This window comes from Pelobates fuscus, chromosome 1 (assembly GCF_036172605.1).
Source record: "Pelobates fuscus isolate aPelFus1 chromosome 1, aPelFus1.pri, whole genome shotgun sequence".
NCBI classification, from domain to species: Eukaryota; Metazoa; Chordata; class Amphibia; order Anura; family Pelobatidae; genus Pelobates; species Pelobates fuscus.
In genome coordinates, this window is record NC_086317.1 from 431,715,794 (window position 1) to 431,739,874 (window position 24,081).

The following is a 24,081-nucleotide window of genomic DNA, read 5'->3' on the forward strand; positions in this document are numbered from 1 at the left end:
TGTAATCCTTCCTCTTACCCCCACCCAGTGGGAGGAGAATATAGGTGGAGAGCAATGGACACGTTTTCTTTACTAGCTCTGCCCAAAGGTAGCAGGGTCTACCTGAATTACTGGCATGTCAGCCTGGTGTAAAAGCAGAATGGTTGGGAGTTAAGCTGCCTCCTTTAGGAACAATATATAGAAAGGGGACACATAAGATACCACAGTCAAAACACTAATAATTTTCACCTGGGGGTGGGGTAACATGCCACCATTGGTCTTTTTGTTATTGACTCACAGACATAGACACCACACACATAATCAGCACTTCATACACACACACATTTGTTCTATTTCCTAAGAGGTCCATCCAGCCTCCCTACCTTGCTCTGGGAGAGCTAGAGCCACTCATATTTTGACAGAGTAAGCACCGGCTGTGTGGGTAGGCAGGAGACCACTCTGACAAGTTTAATTAGTAGTGGGCACCCGATCTAGTTGTAGCAAGGCTACAGCATTCACAAGAAGAAAAAGCTAGCAATTAACTGTATTACAACTTCCACAAACCCCTGCTATGCCCATAAAGTATCTCAGTCCCTTGTTAAACACATTTAGGGATATAATACACATTCATTATAGTCTAGCAGCCTGGTCAGTCTCGAATACTGCAGCTTTCAGGGAAATTGCCAGTGGGCAATACAGTCCTGAAGAACAGTGAGAGTGTAGGCTACAAGCCCAAGCATAAACGCACACAGTGTTGGGCAAGAGCTAAGATCATGCACAGATCCTGCCAGATAACCCAACATACCTCTCTTTTAATCAGCACAAGAATTGTGTAAGGCTGCATCCCAGAACCCTTTATGCTAGTGGCATGGGCAGCAAAATTCCCATTGTCAGACTTGCCATTTATCCTACATATACTAATGATGTCGTGCAAAGCATTGTATTTAAAACTTTTTCTGCAACCTTTAGGAAACACAGGTGCGGAATTGTTGGAGAGTGGTGAAGGGTGGTAGTATACTAGTGCCTTTGGACACGGTACCTGTGACCTTATTGTAGAGAAAATGAGGAAACATACAACTTATATTTATACTGTCATATGAAAATAAGAGATTCAAAACGTTCTAAATTTTTTTAAATCTGTTGTCAACAGATTGTTGAAAGTGCTATCGTGTCCAAAAAGTTTTTGTTGGGTATATAGGCACGAAGTGAGCCTCCATAACATTCCCTTATCTGGTTCACTGTTTAGTAAAATCACCAAAGAGTTACATATGGTTTGGATTCACACCTGAGACAGGCGAGCCATGTGGACTATCCAAAAATGGATGCATGTTTTCATTTAAATATTATATTTCAGATAGGATACAACATGTGCTGTTAAAGTACCTTGGAAGGAGATTTAGAGTTAACATGCCTTTAACAAAGTTTGATTTAGAGTTAACATGCCTATAACAAAGGATTCCCAAAACCTAAGGACATATCTTAAATCTATTTTTTTGTTTGAGCAGTGTGAGAAAGAGATTTGTGAGCTTAGTGTGCAAAAACAGGCAATTTAATTTAAATAGCAGTCAACAGTTGACATCCATCCCCTGTGTTAAATATTTACAGGCTAGACTCGTAGATAAGCATTTTATCAAAATGCAACTAAATACTTTCCCTAATATTTCTATGCAATGCAAAACAAACCATCAATGCTCCAGTACTGGTCATTACTGTGTTGAGAAATTATTTTCTTCACCTATATTTTCTATATTCATTCCCTTTGTCCCTGGCTGGCACAGAGAATGTGTGTGGAGCATTTCCCAAGCCCTCGGAATAGCTCAATCTAAAAGTCAACTCCAGAGAGGGATGAGTAGGTATGGAAGGAACATGACAAATTTCAGGACATTTACTTTACTGCCATATCTGCCTTTAATATCCTTTGAAATACAGATTGTGGAATCATAGAAGATTCTAAAAAAAATACATCTATGCATTATTTTAATTTTTCAATTACATTTTGACCACACTTCTGTTTTGTGCACCGCTCCCTAGCATGTGTCCAAGCAGGATAATAAATTACTGGAAAGCTGTTGCCTTGCTGTTGCCTGGCTCACGCACTTTATTAATTTAAAGACAGATAGATTAGCATGTAGATTAATCTCCATTAGAATCAATAGAACTGCAGAAGAAATTACATTTAAATAGATACATCTCTTATACACATAATTAGTAATGAAATTAGTGGATAAACCAGGGGAGAAAGAAAGAAAGAAAGAAAGAAAGAGAGTGCACAACATATTATGTTCATTCTGTGTAAATTGGGCTATTTTATTTAAATGTCTATGAGATGAGATATTTGTACAGTCACTGCTGTAATTATACATCAGATATATAACTACGCCTTTAAGCAGTCCTAAAGACACGTGCTAAGTCTGAATTTTCGTAAGGGCTTGCATTGTAAGTTTGATATTATTTAGGAAACTCATATAGTGTCTGTGGTGGGATCTCTTTTCTGATAACGTGGCAGAGGTGGGAGTCTTATTTTATTTCCTGATGACCTGTAAGCATTGGAGAGGCAGCACACCCAGCCTTCCAGGGCAGTCCCCTCTATGTTTATATCCTATCTGTCCTATTACTTCCTTATGTATTATGCTTCTTATACTCCCAGTTCTTCTTATCTTTGTATTCTCTCCTATGTGCATATACATAACAATCTATTGTTGCCCTATTTGGGCCGTCAAATCGTAAAATTGGAATACTGTAAAGTTGTAATTCTTTTGGAATCTATTTTATTTAAAAAAAAGTTTTTGGTGACAACCTAAACTTTGTTCATATTGTACTTATGCTTGTGTTTATTTTCTGTTTGCTGACCATAAATAAAGATTATTTTTTTAAGTGCTCACAGCAAGAGTGTGAGTGCAGATGAGTCAGTGTTTGTGAATATGTATATGTGCATGTGTGTTAGTATGTATATCTGTGCATTTGTGTGTACATGTTCATGTTACATATAGTTACATAGCTAGATAGCTGAAAAGAGACTTGCGTCCATCAAGTTCAGCCTTCCTCATATTTGTTTTTTGCTGTTGATCCAAAAGGCAAAAAAAAACAAAAAACCCAGTTTGAAGCACAATTTTGCAACAAGCTAGGACAAAAAAAATCCTTCTTGACCCCAGAATGGCAGTCAGATTTATCCTTGAATCAAGCAGTTATTACCCTACATTGTGTGTCAGAGTGTATATTTGTATGTGTGTCAGTGTGTGTATTGTGTGTATATGTTCATGTGTGTCAATGTGTGTATGTATGCATATATGTCAGTGTGTATCTGTGCATGTGTTGTCAGTTACATGTGAGTGTTTGTGAGTCAGTGTATCTGTTCATATGTGTCAGTCTGTGTGTGTCAGTATGTATCTCTTAGATTGTATCTGTGTGTGTATGTTTCCATATGCATCTATGTGTGGCAACGTATGTGTGTGTATCTTTGTGTGCAGTGTCTGTTTGTTTCAGTGTGTGGCAATGTGCATATGTATATGTGAACATGCGCCTCAATGCAAACACCATCATCACACACAAACACACCTCTGCAACTAAATACTAATTCTACACCTAAACATACTCATGCAGTCAAAGGCTGACACTACAATAAACACACCCCTGTATTCAACCACCAGCATTAAACAATAACACAACCCTTGCACTCAAAAGCCAACACTGCACAAAAACACAGTCTTGCCTGCAAACACACATACCCTCCTCATCAGGGCTGCCATCAGAAAATGTTGGGGCCCCTAACACAGATCAAGGTCTGTTCTCCCTGGGGGCCTGCCCCCAAATCCCACCCCAAAGCCCGCCCACAGGAATAGACACACATACACATACTAACATACATACAGACACACACACGCATAAGAACATTCATACACACACACATACATACTGACATACATACAGACACATACATACATACTGACATACTGACATACATACATATACATACACATACTGACATACATACATACATACTGACATACATACGCATACATACATACATACTGGCATACGCATACATAAATATTTAATGACATACATACAGATAGACACATACATACATACATACTCACATACACATACATACAAATAGATACATACATACATACATACATATATACACAGCTCATTTTTCAGCCACCCTCCTGTTTCTTACCTTTTCAGTGCAGGAGGGTGGCTGTAGCTGATGGGCATCAGCTGTCTCTTCCTCTTCACGGTCCCTTCCCTCCCACGCGGAGTGAGCCCGGTCGCGCTATTACACGGCCACAGCGCTGACCGGGCCCCTGAAAATATAAGGCCCATTGGGTGGTCCTAAATCAAGCATGTCAAACTCGCAGGCCGCATGTGGCCCACAATGAATATTTGTGAGGCCAGGCAAGCCGCGAGTTTGCCATGCTTACTAAGGCACCTGCTCGCCCCATATTGCAGGTTCATACTCTGCCAAAATTACCCGGCCGGAGAGAAGAGGTCGCTGGCAGCAGCAAGGGAGCTCAGTCTTCCTGCTCCTCACTCCTTCCTCGCTGGCGCCCTCTGTAGTGATGCCGGGTGCCGGAATATGACGTCATTCCAGCACCCGGTATCACTAAACTGCGCGAGTGAGGTAGCAGGAAGACTGAGCTCCCGAGAGGAGATCAGGGAGAGGTCCATACCAACTCCCAAAGGTAGGGAGCAATAAATAAAATGATGTGAGTGTGTGCAAGAATGTGTAAATGTGTGTGTGTGTGTGTGTGTGTTTGTGTGTGTATGTCAGTGTGTGTCTGTCAGTGAGTGTAAGTCTGTCAGTGAATGTGTGCATGTCAGTGTGTGTGTGTCTGTCAGAGAGTGTATGTCAGTGTATGTGTGTGTCTGTCAGTCAGTGTGTGTGTGTGTGTGTGTGTGTGTCTGTCAGTGTGGTTGTCTGTCAGTGTGTGTGTGTGTGTGTCTGTCAGAGAGTGTCTGTCTGTCAGTGTGTGTGTGTCTATCAGTGTGTGCGTGTGTGTGTGTGTGTGTGTCTGTCAGAGAGTGGCTGTCAGTGTGTGTGTGTCAGTGTGTATGTGACTGTCAGTCAGTGTTTGTGTGTCTGTCAGTGTGTGTCTGTCAGTGAGTGTGTGTCTGTCAGTGAGTGTGTGTCTGTCAGTGTGGTTGTCTGTCAGTGTGTGTGTGCGTGTGTGTGTGTGTATCTGTCAGAGAGTGTCTGTCTATCAGTGTGTGTGTGTGTCTGTCAGTGTGTGTGTCTGTCAGTCAGTGTGTGTGTCTGTCAGAGTGTGTGTGTGTGTGTGTGTCAGAAAGTGTGTGTGTGTCAGTGTGTGTGTCTGTCATTGTGTGTCAGTCAGTGTGTGTGTGTCTGTCAGTGTGTGTTGGTCAGTGTTTTGCGATGGCCGTGGCTGGACAGTGGAGGACCTGGAGGTTTCTATGAAAATTTAAGGTTTTGGGTTTTTTGGCGGCCCACATGAACTTAAACCTTGTTTATATGGCCCGTAGTAGCCGTTGAGTTTGACATGTTTGCCCTAAATGCTTAGGCCACCCAATGGGCTCCATCAGCGCGTGGGCCCCGGTGCAGATGCACCGGCGGCAGTTCAGCCGCTACACATGGGGCCCAGGCGACTGGGCCCCCCTGGGCCGCCGGCCCCATGACAACTGTCATGGTTGTCACCCCCTGATGGAAGCCCTGCACCGCATGCATTCAAATTATAACACAACAAAACACCCTGCATTCAAATACCAACACTACAAATAAGTACACCCCTGCATTCTGATGTCAGCTATATACACAAATACACAAACATTCACACACATACTTAATACAAAACCACATCTACACATTCACATACAGGCACTGCACACACATAAAACCCTGCAAGGATGGGCAAATAGAAGATCGTAGCATCGTCAAAGTTGTACGACATTTGAAATCTATCTATTAGCCACCACTGCGCTATTGGGGGTGCACTATTTTTATTTTTGCACCTGTGTCATCTCAACATTAGTTCCGTCACTGGATCTATCTGCCCATGTAATAATCTGTGTTATCATATGAGATAAGCTTTGCCACTAGCAACAGGACAGCAAAATGTATAGTGCTAGGGAAAAAAAGAGATGTGACAAATTGCAGATGGTAATTCTATAACACGTGACAAACCACTTTTGTGATATCAATACAATTAAATACAATAGAAATTATTGCAACTCGGCTGTTAATTGCACATGAGACTAATTAGAACCAGCTCCATAGTATGCTAAATGCTGTGATGGGGTGAAAGACACCTGATATAGTCAATTATGGAAATATATATATATATTTTTTTCAATATTTATATTTATTTTGATGCCAACTAAATATTTAATAGTATAGACTGGTAATAAAAATCACTCTTGAAACTTGCAGGTGCACTGTTTCTGTTTTCTCTGTGTTTTCATTTTGTTAGATATTAATTTGTACTTTAAGTTTATTTTATTTTATTTTCCTTTTACACTTGGTATAGTTATATCTGGTGTATAGTTCAGTTATTTATCCATCTAGAAAACCTAATTCACTTTAAAATCGAGAAATAGCAATCAGTCTTTCACACTGTGAATATGGAAACTTCAGTGTTGAGACTAGGGCAAGTTTTTTCAAGTTTATGAAATATGAATAAATGGATCCATGTATTTAGTCCCCAATACACAATCCACTTTCATCACGTTAAATCATCAGGTAAACTCTCTTAATGAGTAATTTGACTGTCAAGAGATTGCAAGATGTCCGCCCTCCATAGAGCCACGTGACAGTAGTTTGCACCCGTACATTCTCTTATAATGTTTGTAACAAAATAACCTGTTGTGGCTCAGATTGTAATGTTTACACTGTCAGTAACCCTCTAATTCCAGGAAAAATGTGAAATTTGTGTTTTCCATAATCCCAGTCAGTGATATAGTAATTTAATCGTTACTGCATGCAGTACTAAGGTTATTATTATTACCAAGGTGATTTATAAGCTCTTTCCTCTTTACATGCTATATTTTTTACACAGCTCGGTCCCTCGCCAAGCAGATCCTCACGTTGTCTTTTACAGGCTTACCTTGATGAGATTGTGCCCAGCTTTGTATCCAAGATGTTTCTCTCCTTTAATGCCAGGGGGCACTCTTCCAGTGCCATATCCATGCCAAGCCACCACATAAGGGTTGTCCATAGTGATCCAGAATTTGACATCATTGCCAAAAAGCTTGAAACATTCCATGGCATAGGCTTTAAAGATGCCCACCATAGACTTATTGACCCAGCCTCCATACAGGTCTTGCAGCCTCTGAGGCAGGTCCCAGTGGTATAAGGTAACAACAGGCTCTATGCTATGTTCCTTGAGCCTCTTGATGAGATTGGTGTAGTAGTTCAAGCCTGCCTCGTTTGGACCAGCTTCTGTGCCATTAGGGAACAGCCTTGGCCAAGAGATGGAGAACCTGTAATGGGTGACCTCTAGGATTTCCAGAGCGTCTATGTCCCTGAAGAGGTAGTTGTAGCTGTCACTGGCCACATCTCCAGAGAGCCTGCCATGGTCCTCTCTGTGACAGAAGGTGTCCCAAATGGAAGGAGCCTTGCCATCCTGCTGCCAACCTCCCTCTATCTGATAGGCTGCTGTGCCCACTGACCACATGAAATCAGGAGGAAAGGTATCGTAGAGGAACAGGTTGTCCTCTGGGAAGGGGAGCTTCTCAAACCTGGCCCAGGTATTCTCCGAATTGCCCTGGACAGCACAGGTCAGGCAGCTCCAAAGCAGCCAGGGCAGGAGAGAGCTGGCTGGCATAGCTCAGAGTGGCTGGCAAGGCTTGGAATCCAGGGCAGGTGAAGACCCAGGACCCTGACACCTCCAGGAAAGGTTGCAGTCTGTCCTTTTCACTAGTGTGGATGTTGAGAGTATCACCCAGCTGAGCTCAGTGTATCACTGGTCCCCTGTGCGAGGTGTGAGCGCTTGTTGATACTGATAGAGGAGGGGCTATTTAATAATTAGCTAGAAGAGCTCATCTGTGCACTGTACACGCACACCCACTGCTGCATAACCTGCTCTAACCTGCTCACTAAAATCATGGGGATAAGAGTTAGCTCTCTCACCCTCAGGCACAGGGGCACACACATCCTGCAACTTATACGGAGAGGGCAACTTTCCCCCATCACAAAATGAGTCAAAATCTTTCTATGTCTCTCTTTTATAACTGGATACACACATGCAAAATTCACCGAAGATACATAGTAATCAAAATGAAAGCTACAGTCAAAAGCCTGATTGATGCATTGAGCATTGTAAAACAAATCATTGACATGCAGCTTTTCAATGAGTTGTGCTTAAAGGTAAAACATTATTGCTATGGTTATACAGTATTACTTTGGTTTTTAGATTCTGCTGTAACTATCTATGTTATTAAAAAAAAGTTTACAAAATGTTTTAAAAAGTTAAAAAATAAAATATATATTTATTTATATATAGACACAGACACACACCAGGTGAAGTGAATAACATTGATTATATCGTTACAATGGCACCTGTCAACGGGTAGGATATATATTAGTAGGGTAGGATATACATTATGTAAATAGTCAGTTCTTTAATTTAATGTGTTGGAAGCATGAAAAATGGGCAAACAAATAGATCTGAATTAATCTTTTTCATGGGCGATATTCAGATAAGCTGAATCATCAAAGTAACTAGTTTCTCAGGTTCTGAACTGAATTTCATTTTCAGAAGAAATGGTTCAGCCAAACCAACTTTTTCCACCAAACCAAATTTTACCACTGTGCCTACATACAGGCACCATTATATTGCGGGCTGTAGTCATAACAGTATCCCTATAAAGTAGATAGAAATGAAGGTCTATTTCTAAAAGACAAAGGATCATTTGGACTCTACGTAATACATTTCTCATCAACCTTGTACCACTGACCCTACCATTAGTGCTTATTACATTTGTTTGGTTGAGCAATCATCCAGTAACAAATATGGTACAAAACAAGAACAGGGTTATTCAGGGAGTAAAAAATATCCTAAGAAAATACCATGATTGATTTCCAGTAGTAAACATCTTTATACCAAGGCTACTTATAAAAAAAAAAAAAAAACACTCTAGCTCTACAACTCAAGTATAAACATAACAAGTAATCTATGGTCCTCAGGCTTAGACAACAAAATGCAGCACATGCGCTGTGGTTGCTATGGAAACTCCCTAGCTGGCCCTTCTTGCAACGGCTAAGGAGTAAAGGAATGGGGTGATGTGACATCACTCTGTTCCGACAACACCATCTTGGCAAGGAAGCCAGCTTGCCGCCGTCGGGAGGAGCACAGGCCGAGCAGAGGACGGCCCGGTTGTTACACGAGGAGTAACACCTAGAAAGCGGAGCTGGAAGGGAGGAAATGTGAGTAAATCTTTATATTTTACATTGAATACACCTTGTATCTTTGTTATATATAGTGTATTCAACATATATGGGAGCCATTTCAGGTAAGTGACATCTTTCATTACAATTTCACTTTAACAGAGAGTCAAGATGGAGGCATTCCGTTTCAGAATACAGCTAATAAAGCAGTTTATTTTCCATGGACAAAAACACATCTATTTATTAAATGTAGTCATAAGCAAATACAATATAAAAAACTATCAAGTGACAGTTTCTCTTTAAGAATTCTATAGCTGTACACCGGCTGTTCATGACGTAGCAGATCAAATGTCCCCACAGGGTGCTTGATTGTCATTTACATGGATTAGTAATTTTTTTTTAAACCCCACACTTGGCCATGGGCCACATCTGGGATATTATGCACTTATTGCAAGGAGAAGATGCTACTTATACCTTTTTTCCATGACCTTTTCTGTGACATGTTTGCTGATTAACTTACCTGGATCATGTAGTCACCTCATCTTTACAGTATGTTCCTGTGAATTTTTTTTAGCACAACAACTTTATTTTTACATTTTAGTATTTTTATAATGTAACTTTGTCCATGCCCATAAATCAGACAAGAAATCTCTTCTGTTTCATCCTCATTTATTTATTAACATGTATACATTAATTATTATTATAATTATAATTTTTATTTTTTTCAATAATAGAGTTTATTATGTTTTATAACAAAACAACATTAGTGGTGGCTATGGGAAAGAAAATATAAAATAGCACAGATTAGGACATGATAATTATATTAGTTTAAGTAATTACATTATACATGTACATTCTCAGAAACATATAGTCTGCACCTGTTAAACTAAGAAAAATATATATTACGTGATATAATAGAGCAGACAACTTAGATGTTAATGCAAGAGAATACAGCAAGCTACAACGCTTTATCATGTCACATGTAGTGAATGGCGAAACTAATTTAAAATCACTGATACCTTGTTTATAAATTGAAATTACATTAACTGTGTGCATCTGTGAATCAGGGAAGATAACAGATTGGAGATGTTTACTTGGGAAGAGAGGAAACTGATTCATTTGTAAAGATATATGTAATCTGACATGTATTTGTTCAAACTGCTTTCTTAGGTCTGTGTTGGATGTAAACTAAAAGATGATAATCTATTACATATTCTTATGGGCCCATCACATACAATCATTTTTCACTGTTAATATATATACATATCTGTATGTAACACACTTGTATCCCCATGTGGGTATATTACACCCTTGCAGCACTTCTAAAATATAAATATTGTACTGATACTTAGCTTTTATAGCTGGAGATAGGTGTGGCATGCCTTCCCCGAGACCTTCCTCTCTGTCTCTGTGTTAAACGCAAACATATATTCTACACAAATAATGGAATACAGCTCTAGATATAAAGGAAAAAAAATATCATAGAATAGCACCGTTTAGTAGATAAACCATCTAAGCAACCAAATGCACTCACAAGATGTAGGAATTAGCAGGCATATAAGGCAGACTCACCCGATGATGTAAAGGGACCGAGGACTCCTTCCTCCAATGTTTAGAGGTGCTGTTTTAGGAAGGTTTCAATGCATTTTGTTTTTGCTCAAAGCAAACTAATTCCAGCATAAAGATAATATACAGATGGTGGCTGTATATCTTACGCGTTTTGCTTGCTATATGCAGGCATCATCAGGCACCATAGAAATAATTCAACAATAAAACAGTAAAAGCAAAGAAGCGTATAAAAAATGCAGTGTGAAACCCTCCAAACCCGTCCGCGTTTTAAATATCCCTCTTCCCATGTTCATTGGCTCTCCTGAAGGTGTGTTTTCATTCTCCTCCTCCGCAGGTGGCTGCCATTGTTATAGTATAATTTAGAAATAAACAAAGATGTTTAAATGTCTATCTGTTCCTGTCCAAATTTGAGATGATTATATTGCGTATACGCAGAAGTAATTCAGACTGACACACGGAGTTCAGGTTAAAATAACTTCGAGGAAATTTATTGGCATCTGAGGAAAGAGTGGGCTCGCAGGCCCTTTTAAGGGGGATTTTGCATCATCATTGATTATCGAGATATCAGTAAATAAACATCATTAATTGGATTAATTGTTAAGTGTCTGTGTCAGTGTCCACCCATCAATATGATTAATTGGCTCAAAAACTAAGTGGTTAGCTAGGTGTCCTCCCACCGAGAGGTGGTATTGTTCTGGACACGGGTGTGGACGGATGGCTCAAGCGCCATCTTTCAGAGCATGAGGTTTACTCGGTGGAAAGGGGGGCTTGGGCGTCATTTTACGTAGTTAGTGATGTCAGTCTCGTGATCAGGTGCAAGGTTCTTTTATGAATAGAACATTTCATTAGTACAGTGTTCTCATGGCCTTCAGATTATACTATGTTGCAAATTACAGGAGATTCAGCAATTCCGGGGTTAGTCATGTCTTTATAGAAAATACAGTCTCTATTCATTATACTAAATGCTGTTGGGAAATTCTGTCATGTAATGTGGACAAAATGGAGGATCTGTCAGGTAATGTGGGTTAAAATGGAGTTAGTACAAAAAATTTAATACAGGTTCAATACAGGTTTTTAATAATTCTACATCACCATTCTGTTCTTGAGTAGGCCGTTCTTTTTGGCTCTGCTGGAGCTTACTGTCGCATGATGCGTTCCAATCGGCTTTCGTTTGGAATCACGTCAACACTTGAAATTACTTAATGCGTTCCAGCTATGTTCCTAGCTACATAGTGTCCATTTCTGTCAATTCCATATCGCACCCTTCACTTTCCGAGATCTCTACACTAGCAAAATAAAACAATACAGTGTGTGCAGGGGGACAAACACAAAATGGTATATCAAAAATATAAACTATATGCATCTGACGTATGCAGATTGCAACAAACTCACTACATCAATAATGAGAATTGCTGGGAATTCAAATGGAATTTCAAATATTGAGTCAAAAGCGCCAACCTAGAATAATTCTACAAGTCAGCTTCGCTTCTACTTTGGCCTTAACATTGTTATTCTCTAAAGTAAGAATTCAAAGTGAATTTTAAATTCAATGTAAAAATATCCAAAAAAGACACAAGTCATCTATTCTTCCAATTCGGCTACTTCGGCCTTAAATTTGGAATTCACTTTCAATCCTCACGTTAGTAAATAACCCTGTATGTTTGAAATTCACTTAATGAGAGTGATGGACCAATATAGAGAAATATATCTTTCACAATCTAGCAGACACTACCCTCAACAAGGCGTAAAGGCTGATCTAAAGAAGTACTCGAGGGTGTACTTCTAAAGGTTTGGTTGCCCAGGTGTATAATGAACAGGGGGTGTTTTCTGAATCTTGCTCCCTCTTAAAGATAAAAATTACTATTTATTGTCATATTTATTTATTTTGTTTTATTTATTTTCTACATTTGCTTAGATTGTGTTGAAGATGAGATTTGAGGACATTGTGTTCTTTTTTGGCACCAAAATCTTAGCTTTATGTGAAGCTGTAATATTCGCAATGTTGCATTGTACTTAATGGCAGTTAAGCACTATAACGCTTATCATTGAACGGTTGTTTTCATGATGATTGAGAACCCTGCATTATGTAAAAAAAAAAAAATCTTTAAAACTTAAAGTATTTACCGCTAAAACAAACCACAAAATATCTTGGTCACAACAGTTTCAACTAGATATGGTGGTTTCTTAATTGAAAGTCCACAATCTGATTAGGTAAAGCATTAATTATTTGTTCTTTATTTCTTATAGAATAGATTTATCATTTAGACAATAAATACCACAGAGAATGTTCTGGAAAATTACTGGGCAGTTAAGTTACATATGTATTTCTTATCTCATATAATATTTTCATGCTTTCTATTCTAATTAGTTACACACCTACTAACCTGGGTTTAAAATAGTTCATGAAATGTAATGTTTCCAATATTCTAAGTAATAAAGTTAAATGGGGTCTGCAATTGTGATTTGTTTTAGCTGCATTCATTCTACACTTAAGAAAAGAAAGCCATGTTCTGTTTCCGATTTCCCATGAGATAAGAGGTTATTTTTAGATATTTCGAATAAGTTAAGGTCATTTTATTTTATTTTTAGAAGAAAACAAGTTAAAGTCAGTGGTCATCACACAACACATGCAATTAGATCTCACATGTGTGCTACAACTTATACAAGTGTTTCAGGGTTAATTACCAGGAATTCAGCAAAGAATTCCAAATTTAGGGCCAAAATAGCTGATCTGGAAAAACGTGCTTGAGAATTTTTCCTATTGAATTATTTTAAATTACATTTTGCAATGTTTTTTTTAGTTTAATGAATAGCCCTCATTGGTCTTCGTAAAAAGTGTATTTTTTTTTTTTTGCTATATAATATAAAGTAAAATAAAATCTTTACAATTTAATGTCCAAACAAAAGGCCTTTGAACTAGTAAAATGGTTTGGTTGTCTTCGAGAAATATAGTCCTAGAATATGTCTCTAATTGCCTCTCTTCCATGTTCAGCTGAATGTTCTTTTGTTTTCTACTCAGTATTTCCAAAACTGAGTTTCCTATATTGAATGTTTATAATCAGTGCTGACTCTAGGAACAATTTATAGGGGTGAACATAAGATACCACAGGCAAAACTGGGGGTTGCATTACTAATTTCCACTGGGGGGTGGGGTAATGTGCTGCCATTGGTTGTCTGGTGCCAGTATGATGACATCATACAGCAAATTTGCACAGAATTTACATTAGCCACCCAAAACTCTTGTTCTGGACTAGATATTGACATCTTTTAATTTTGATCGTTCAACTGTTTAGAAGATAACTCCCTATTTGCTATCTTTATGTGGGATTGCATATATATGGTGTCAACAAATAAGGGAGCTATCTGAGCCTTGTTGAGGTATCCTTAAATACTGAAATAAACCAATTTAGGAAATTATCTACTAGAAGCTGAATGGTCAAAATTAAGAAAAGCACTTTTCTTAACTTTTGATCATTCATTTGTTTAGTCGATTACTCCTTTATTTGTTATCCTTATGTGGGAATGCCATATTTAAGGGTACCAAATTTGGGAGATATCTACTAAATAGATGCCCATTTTAAGTCGCACAAACACAATCGTATACACACATAGCCACCGAGATACAAACACACACACATACACACACTCATAAACAAAGAGATACACATAATACACACATAACCACATACACACAATATCACACATAAGAAACTCTCACAGACATAAAGAAACACATAATGACAGACACACACACAGTCACACTCGTAATTCCAGACATACACGCTCATAAGCACAGACACAAACATATACTATCGCAGACACACGCAGTCATAGACACATACACACACACACACACTCAAACACATTTTGTTTTTATCAATTAAGAGGTACAGTCAGTCTCCCTCTCCCTGGTGGCCAGTGATTTTAGCACTGGGATCTCCCTGCACAAGTCCCATGCTCGTCTTCTGGCATACATCCCATGCTCGCCCTCTGCTGATGCCAGAATAACGTTAAATGCCGACTGTGAATCCCTCACTGCGTGCAATCGCCTTTAGTCTAGACATCTATTTATTTTGAGTACTTTGCCAAGTTTAGTTAGTGGCAGCTCATTGCCTTGATGTCATCTTAGATTTTAGCCTCACCTTTACACCTCATATTCAATCCCAATAATTCTACAAACTAGTCTTTGTAATTCAGCATCAATCTCTTAGTTTCTTGGGCAATCTCAATGTGATGACTTATATGGCATTTCTTGATGTTATGTATTTTAGGGTCCAGAAGACTTAGCATAAAGGATGTAGGACTGAGTGACTGACGGTAACAGACATAGGAGCTGAGGGTAGGAGACCAAGAGAATAAATAACAAACATTGCTATGTAGACGTAGCCAAATTTTCATAGATTCAAAAGGGTGCCTGGTACTTGCAATTCTGGAAACCACTGAACAAGACAATCTCCAGAAATGGATTCAACTTGGTTTTAACCAAAAGTGTTGCATCTGGGTTGTCAACTCATGTCAACTCACCACCATTCTCTGCATAAAGGGACATTACAGCCCTCTAAAGCACTGTAGCTTTCTGAAGAATGTGTCCTCTTTTTTTTAATTTTAAACATTTCCTGTTACTTTCTGGTTGTCTAGCTCAGTGGAGCCAAAGTGAAGGGGCAGAAAATTGCTTTGAAAATATTTCTCAATGAGCTGAATTGCGAAGTCTGTGATTGGACAGCCACAGAAAGCCTGAGTGGGGTTAGAAGGGGAGGGCTTTTAAAGGCAGTAGACAAGAGAACTTTAAATTCTGCAAGCGTTTTTTAGAAAGCCCCCCCCCAGTGATAAATGAATGTGTGAGGGTATATATACTAAATAGTGAATATATTTATTGGATTTTAATTTCAGCAATGTAGTGTCCCTTTAAGGAATCTGTATTACTTAAGGGAAAATGTAATTATTTTTGATGATGTAATTCAGAAGAGTTTTATTCATTAATTCCAATAAAAACAGCAAATGCAAATGCAGGCTGCTTCAAATATATTTTAAAGCAATTATTGGACACTGTACATTTTAATTTCAGGTCACTGACAATAACGAATAATAATGAGCATTGAAGCAATTTGTGTCTGTTGTCAGCTAATTCTTCATTGATTTACAGGACTTGTGTGATTGTGGATTGCAAAATGTATTTCCAAGGGACATGGTGTGGTGTGATTCACTTGCTTGAAGTAAAAATGCCTGGCAAATCTATTACTAACATTATGGCTTGCAGGAAGTTTCTGCCTTGACGTTCTGTCATTGCATCATGTGAACCTCTGCCCCCCCCAGAAATCAAGGGCACTCAGACATTGACACTCAGACATTGACATTCAGACACTGAATACTTCTGGGTGCATGGGTTTAAAAAAAAAAAAATAATAATAATACTTTTGAATTGTGGTAGATTATTATGTATTTGTAAATATATATGTTAGTATAATGAAACATGTGAATTTTATTAATATTTATAGTATAAGCAGAATAGAATTAATACACATGTATACAAGAAACTGGGGCCTTTAGTCTAGCTTAATATCTAGATTAGCTAAATCGAGATGTGAAAGTTCTCTGCCTAAACCTACTTGCCCACATGTGGAAGGGAGTAGTCAAGGAGTGATATTGTGGGCCTTTAAGAGAGATGTCTGTTTGGTGACCATTACCGATTTTATAACAAGACACGGAGGCTCATATTGCATATCCCTTTCTTTACTGTTGACAAATAGCAGCAAAGGAAACATACAGAATGAAAAAAGAATGAACATGTGATAACCTAGGCCCCTCCCCCTCAGGTCCCAGTATAACAGGCAGCACTTCCCTTCCATTTCCCTCTTTCTTTGCTGCTCTGACACAAAGATAAGTACATGCCATATTTTCTCTTATATACTATTCATTGATAATTTAATGGATTTTTATTTAATTTGTATTTATTTAGTCTTTTATTTCTAAGGTTAGTAATTGTGTCGTTATACACTAGCCTCAGGGCCCAGACCTCCCCTGCTTATGTAACCTTGTCTGTTTCTTCTGCTCGAGCGCCTCTCTGCGCACTTCTTCTTGTTTCATTATTCCTCCGCGTAGCTTGCGGGTGCCGCGAATCCCACGAGATTCCCGGCGGCCATTTTCTGTCATTCTGTCCCTACCTCTTAGTGTGTCGCTGGTCTGGGCCCTGGTGAGAGCGTTTTTTTTTTTTTTTTTTTTTTTTCCTTTGCTTAGTTTGTTTGGGTGACTAACCCATACGTCCTTGATCATGCCTAAACCCAGACTATCTACTGGGTCCGCTCACTCTGGGGAGTCGGATTCCCCAGTAATCAGAACTGAGGTCCCTGTCACCTCAGATATTTCGCCTTCTATGGCGGATGGGACTACCCAACCCGGTGGACCACAGTTTCTGGCGCTACAGCGCTCAGTGACAGACGCCATTATGGCTGCTATGGGGTCTATGTCCTCCACCCTCTCCCACACCATTTCACAAGCCCTCTTGCCCCGTCCTTCAGACGAGCAACTCTCGGGCACCTCGACACCCCAGGGAGAGGTATCTAAAGGGGACTTCAAAAAGGCTGCCCGTAAATCTAAACACTCCTCTGCCTCCAGAAACACCATGACTGGCGTACCTTCGGTCGCCCCAGAAAGCGTGTCCCATCCACGCAAAAGAGCCTTTCCGCGCCAGGCAGAACGGGCGCGGCTTTGGAAATGTGCTAGAGCACAGATTGAGAGTGGCACCGACTCAGAAATCGGGTCAAATGAGGAGGCTATGAACGAGTCAGATTCCGACTCTGATGCGGATTCCGCCGATGGCGCTCTCGACCTCCTTTCCTCTGCTCAGGCAGAGATGCCCGGAGGCGAGACGGGGACCAGGAACCCTGCGGCTGCGGGGCCATCCCTCGTGGATCCTTCGGGGGTCCCACTCTTCGACCCGGATGACCTTCATCATCCGAGGTCGGCGGAGTGGCTCCCAGCCGACCACGTTGCCACATATCTGGAAAATTGGGTCAGAAAACCCTTAAGCAAGGCGGCCCGCAACAAATTGAGGGCGGAGTGTCCTAGGCCTCTGGTGCCCAACAAGGTGTGTGACACCCCAGAGGTTGATCCAAAAATGACCCAGTTCCTCACTAAACTGGGCTGGAACCCCCGTAAAGGACTAGAGTCCGCTTTGAAGTCCTGCCAGGACAAGCACCTGGACATATTCGGGCCTTTGGCCAAATTATTTGACTTGGCGGAAGACGCCAGAGCGGAGAACCGCATGGTCGACCCTGAAGACCTTAGAGGTTGGGTCCAGAGAGCAATTTGTATTGCTGGGAGCGTAAATACCTCCCTGTCTATTGAAAGGCGTAAAGCCATATTGTTCAAAATTGAGCCAAAACTAGCCAACCTCGCCCTTACGGAGGCGGGCAAAGACGCCCAAGGACTCCTCTTCGGAGACTCCTTCATCAAAGACTTGGGGCGTTTTGTGGGGGCATTCACGGCTCTAGACAAGGCCCAGGCCTCCATGAGGCGAGTATTCCAGGGGCGGGTCTCTACCAGGGCCGGCAGAAGCAGGAGCCGTCTGTCCGGCCGCAACTATCCCCAATCCCGTGGCACGGGAAGAGGCTCCTTTCAACAGTATCACCAATACCAGGAGACCTCCCGCCCCATGTTTTTTCCATCCCGTGGACGTCAATGGCGATCCAGAGGCCTTCGGAGTAACCCAAACTCCAGACGACCATACGGTGAGTTGCCTTCTACCACACATTTCTTCTCCGGGTTACATAGGGGGCAGACTCCAACATTTTTTCCCAGCCTGGTCACAAATCACTTCAGATCCCTGGGTACTGGCCACTATTCAGGGCTTCCATATAGAACTCACCTGCCGCCCTACACACATTCCCCCTCCTCGACCGATCCGCTTTTCCATCCAGGATCGCGGTCGGATCGACGAAGAACTTTCATCCCTCCAGTTCAAAGGGGCTATCGAACTAGCACCCCCCAGCCCTGCGGGCGTAATAAGCAATATCTTCCTAGTGGAAAAGAAAGGCGGCCAATCGAGGCCAGTCATAAATTTGCGCCCCCTCAATGCCGTAGTCAGGTACCGCCATTTCAAGATGGAGGGTATTCACCTGCTAAGGGATCTCCTCCTCCACGGAGACTGGCTAGCGAAACTAGACCTAAAAGACGCGTACCTGACAGTGCCAATAGCGGAGGCCTCTCGGGACCTCCTACGCTTTTACTGGCGACACGAAATATGGCGATTCACCTGTCTGCCCTTTGGCCTATCCTCAGCCCCGTGGTGTTTCACAAAACTTCTACGGCCCGTTATGGCCTGGCTACGCAGTCGAGGAGTTCGGCTAATCGTCTACCTAGACGATATTCTACTCATGGCTCAGGAGCGCTCCACCCTCCTCTCACACCTACGACTAGCCATAAACCTCCTGTCACGCTTAGGTTTCATAATCAACTGGGAGAAGTCATGCCTGACCCCCGCCACCCGCTTGGAATTCCTAGGTTTCCAAGTGGATTCGGGGGCAGCGACGCTGAGTCTCCCGATATCCAAGATTCGTTCCATCCGCAAAGAATTGCGCAGGGCCCTTATCCGACCCCAGCTCACCTTACGCCAATTGGCACGCCTCATAGGCCTACTGGCCTCTTCAATCCAGGCCGTGTTCCCAGGCCCACTCCACTACCGAGCGCTACAGCGCCTAAAAATCGCTCACCTAAGAGCCGGGGCATCCTACGCAGACCTAGTCTCCCTGGACAACGAGACGAAAGACGAGTTGCGATGGTGGATTCTCAACCTGTCTGCGTGGAATGGCAAAGCCATCTTCGGCTTAACGCCGGAATTCACGATCGACTCGGATGCGAGTCTACACGGTTGGGGAGCCCACTGCGAGGGCATCTCAACTGGGGGCCGGTGGTCGGAGTCCGAAGCCCGACTACATATCAATGCCCTGGAGCTTCTGGCAGGCTCCTTCGCCATCCGCAGCTTCGCCAAGGACCATGCCCTATCATGTATTCGGCTCCGCATGGACAATGTTTCGGCGGTGAGATATGTCAACCACCTGGGTGGTACACAGTCGGCGGTCCTGGCCAGGTTGGCGAAAGATTTTTGGGAATTCTGCCTGGAACGGAACCTGATGGTCTACGCAGAGTACTTACCTGGCCTGCACAACGTCCAAGCGGACTGGGGTTCACGTTATCTTTCAGACACCAGCGACTGGAGATTAGCCAGGAAGGTGTTCTCCAACATATCATCTCTTTGGGGACCATTTACCATAGACCTTTTCGCCTCCCGGCTCAATACTCAACTCCCACGCTTCTTCAGCTGGAGGCCGGACCCAATGGCGGAGGCAGTGGATGCCTTCCTACAAGAGTGGAAGGGAGGCCTCCTCTATGCCTTTCCCCCATTTTCCATGATCCCTCGCTCACTCCTGCAGACCCGCAAACACCGGGCGGAGCTAGTCATGGTCACCCCATTCTGGGAGACGCAGTCTTGGTTTCCCCAAATGCTCGAGATGACGTTGGACTATCCTCGACTCCTGCCGGGTCGCCACGACCTGCTACAAGACCCGACGGGTCGCTATCATCCCCTCCGGCTGGAGGGCTCTCTCCCACTTCTGGCGTGGCGAATCTCCGGGGACCCTGGGAAATCCAAGGAGTTTCGGACGCAACTAGACTCTTATTGGCTGCAGCATGGGCTCCCGGCACTAGACGGGCATATGGGTCAGCTTGGCGAGCTTGGGCTAGCTGGTGCATGGCTCGGAACGAGGATCCCGTTTCGGCCCCTGTAACAACGATCCTGCAGTTCCTGACGTCTCTCTTCGAAGCCGGTAAGGCTTACAGGACCATTAACCTTTACCGCTCCGCTATCTCGGCGATTCACCAAGGCTTCGAGGGCCGCCCCGCGGGACAACACCCTCTAGTGTGCCGACTCGTCAAGGGCTCTAGATTTTCAAGGCCACCCAGGCCCCGCTACTCCACGACCTGGGATGTTTCAGTTGTATTGGCTTTCCTCTCATCCTGGCCCGCTAACGCAGGACTCTCCCTCAAACAGCTGTCGGCCAAATTGGTGTGCCTGCTCTGTCTCATCTCATGCAAGAGAGTCTCGGATGTCAGTGCACTGGATGTCGATGCCAAGTCATACACCCCGGACGGGGTAACTTTTAACATCAGCAGACGCACTAAGACTTCCATCAAGGCGGTATCCTACCCTAGTTTCCCTGCCTCTCCTTCGCTATGCCCAGTGACCTGCCTTCGTGAATACGAATCTCGCACCGAACCACACCGATCTACTGCCTCCCGTCAGTTGTTCTTATCTTTCCGCCCCCCTTTTCACCCAGTTTCCAGCACTACCTTATCACGCTGGGTGAAATGGCTGCTGGCCCAAGCGGGCATTGACACTACAGTGTTCGGCGCCCACTCAGTACGAGGGGCTTCGGCCTCTTCTATGATGTCTGCGGGCGCCCGCCTAGAAGACATTATGAGAACAGCTGATTGGTCTAGGGAATCTACCTTCCGAGAATTCTACTTTCGGCCGGCCCCACACACATTCGCTGTAATAATGGATCAGCTTTAAACTTGCAATATGAGCCTCCGTGTCTTGTTATAAAATTGCATGATTTTGCTATTACATGACGAAAAGTCATGATTTTATTAAAGACACGGAGGCGAGTATTGCCCCACCCTTTTTTTTTGTTACTCTCACGCTGGTAAGTATATATCTCCCCACCCATATTACTCATACCACGATACACCACATGTTATAGTTTGGGACGGTAAGTGGGGCCGTCCTTATACTTGTTGTTTTCAATATTACTGGATATGTTAACATTGATTGTTTTGTGGGATTGTATATACAAGGGTCTTTGTTCCCACTGGTGTAACCTTGTACTAGTTACAAGTATCGACTTTAACCTGTTGGCTCCTGTCCTTTATGTCTCCACAGCTTAATCTGGCAAGACGTCTAGCAAGGGTCCGGTTTATTGGTCTCCTCCCGCTGTCCTCCATCGGTCCTATGGATTCTACGGCCACACTTCCCAGTTTGTGATGTTATACCTCCTCGGTTTTTGTTTTTTTTTTTCTGTTATTACCTTGGGACTTTATTCTCGCATTACTCTAGTTATGGACATTGTTCTTTGGTCGCATCTGCAGAAAGAGGGAAATGGAAGGGAAGTGCTGCCTGTTATACTGGGACCTGAGGGGGAGGGGCCTAGGTTATCACATGTTCATTCTTTTTTCATTCTGTATGTTTCCTTTGCTGCTATTTGTCAACAGTAAAGAAAGGGATATGCAATACTCGCCTCCGTGTCTTTAATAAAATCATGACTTTTCGTCATGTAATAGCAAAATCATGCAATTATACCATTGATTATAACATATCTGTCTGTAAAACTGCATTTAAATTTGCATTTGTTTTATTGGAACCGAGTTCAATAAATGTGAGCTCTACCTTAACACGGTATATTCTAATCTTTAATAATAAAAGAGGAGCGTTAGAGAATTCATTATGTTATTTAATGTCACATTAACCCAATGGCGGTTGTATTCATGCCATTTGTTAAGGTTATTCATTTAATGATTTACGTCATAAAATAAGGCATACTGAGTTTAATGCTTTAGAGGCACCACTAGGGGCAGTGTGTTGGATTCCGTAAGCCATGTGCCTCTGGGAGTGACATCACAGGCCTGCCTACTTAGGAATACACTGGATAAAAACCAGATGTAGGAAGGATTGAGTCTCTTTGCTTTTCCTGATTGAATCTAAGATGTAGTACCAGCTCTGACTTAACCCCAGCCAAAGGGCTGGGGCCTTGTAAGTAATATGAATCCATTGTAACATCTAGAATGTGTTATAGCCTATAGAAGTTTGTTCATGTTTAATCGATTGTTACATCTATGTTTGTAGTATTGTGTTGTATAATTATTGTAGTACATTGACATTCTGCTAGCATCTGTTACTTATTATTATAATTATATTAAATATACATTTAATATTACGTTTTGTATATTTTCTATCCACATATTCGACCATAATACCACGAACTATAAAAAGTATTAATGTTGTTACTTATTGCTTAATTATTATATATTAATTAAAAGATCAATTTGCAACTTTAAGTCACGGACACAACATCATTCCCAAATTACTTCCCATTGCCAAGTTCTACATTTTCCTACTAAATGTAAATTAAACTAATACAGAAAATATTCTTTGAAAGATGATCCAATAGTATTAGGCTATTAAAGGTGGAGAATGTCCTAGAAAATGTATGGCACATTGATACACATTGATGTTAATTGTTTTATTATCAGTTTATCAGAGAAATCCTAAAACTTTGGCTTTGTTTTGGGGGACCGAAGACCAACTTTATCACCCAGATTTACTAAGAAATATTTATTTATGAAATTATTTTATACCGAGACTTTGTCTCTTGTTATCGTTGAGACATTAAATAATATATTACAGCAGAAGAGGGCATGTAAAACCCTGTGTTTATATCGTTTCATGGGAAAAGTGAACACTTTAGTTAATTTATAATTTTTATTACCTTTTTTCCACTCCAGTTATGTTCTTTCTCTGGTATAAAAAAGCAATTATACTCTGTAACTGCTATATGACTTAGTTCTTGAGACTTTGAACTTCTTCTTTAAGTCTGTATTAAAAATAAAGTTTCTAGAGCATAACATTAAGGCAAACTGTTAGCCATGGTCATAATCCTTTATAAAAGTATATATGGAATTGTTTGATTCGTATCTTACTTTATGAAATTAAAACTCTTTTTCTTTTTACAGTTTGCTCGTTTGGAGATGTTTTGCTGTACGATATTGAACGTTTAGTTTTGTTTAAAAGCATAATGTTGGTGTCTCTGGACTATATGGTAAGATGTGGTGGGTTCAGAAACCAATTTTGAAAAATTTTCCTCAAAGGGACACTCCGAGCACCTAAACAAGTAAAGCTCAAAGGGAAAGTATAGTGACCTAAAATGCCCCCATCCCTCACAGCCTCCCCACAACCCTTCTGTCACTTTCCTGATTCTAACGTGTGTCCATCGACACTGGGTCAGGCTCCACCCCTGCTCCTTCTCTGCTGACATGAGACTACCCCATAGGGGAACATTTCTCACAAGGATAACAACAGGATTGAATTGAAAACAGATTTTCATAAGTTTGAAAAAAAGTTTTTTATATTGTTCAAGGAC

At 41.5% G+C, this 24,081-nt stretch overlaps 1 protein-coding gene across 1 annotated transcript in view; it reads right to left on the reverse strand.

Moving 5' to 3' along the window:
* Positions 1-7,917, reverse strand: part of KL (klotho) — a 52,502-nt gene extending 44,585 nt beyond the window's left edge. Inside the window, exon 1 of the mRNA XM_063429311.1 lies at positions 7,041-7,917. Within this exon, the coding sequence (XP_063285381.1) occupies positions 7,041-7,760 (720 nt within the window). The 5' untranslated portion in view covers positions 7,761-7,917. The remainder of the gene's footprint in view (positions 1-7,040) is intronic.
* Positions 7,918-24,081: the final 16,164 nt, after the last annotated feature.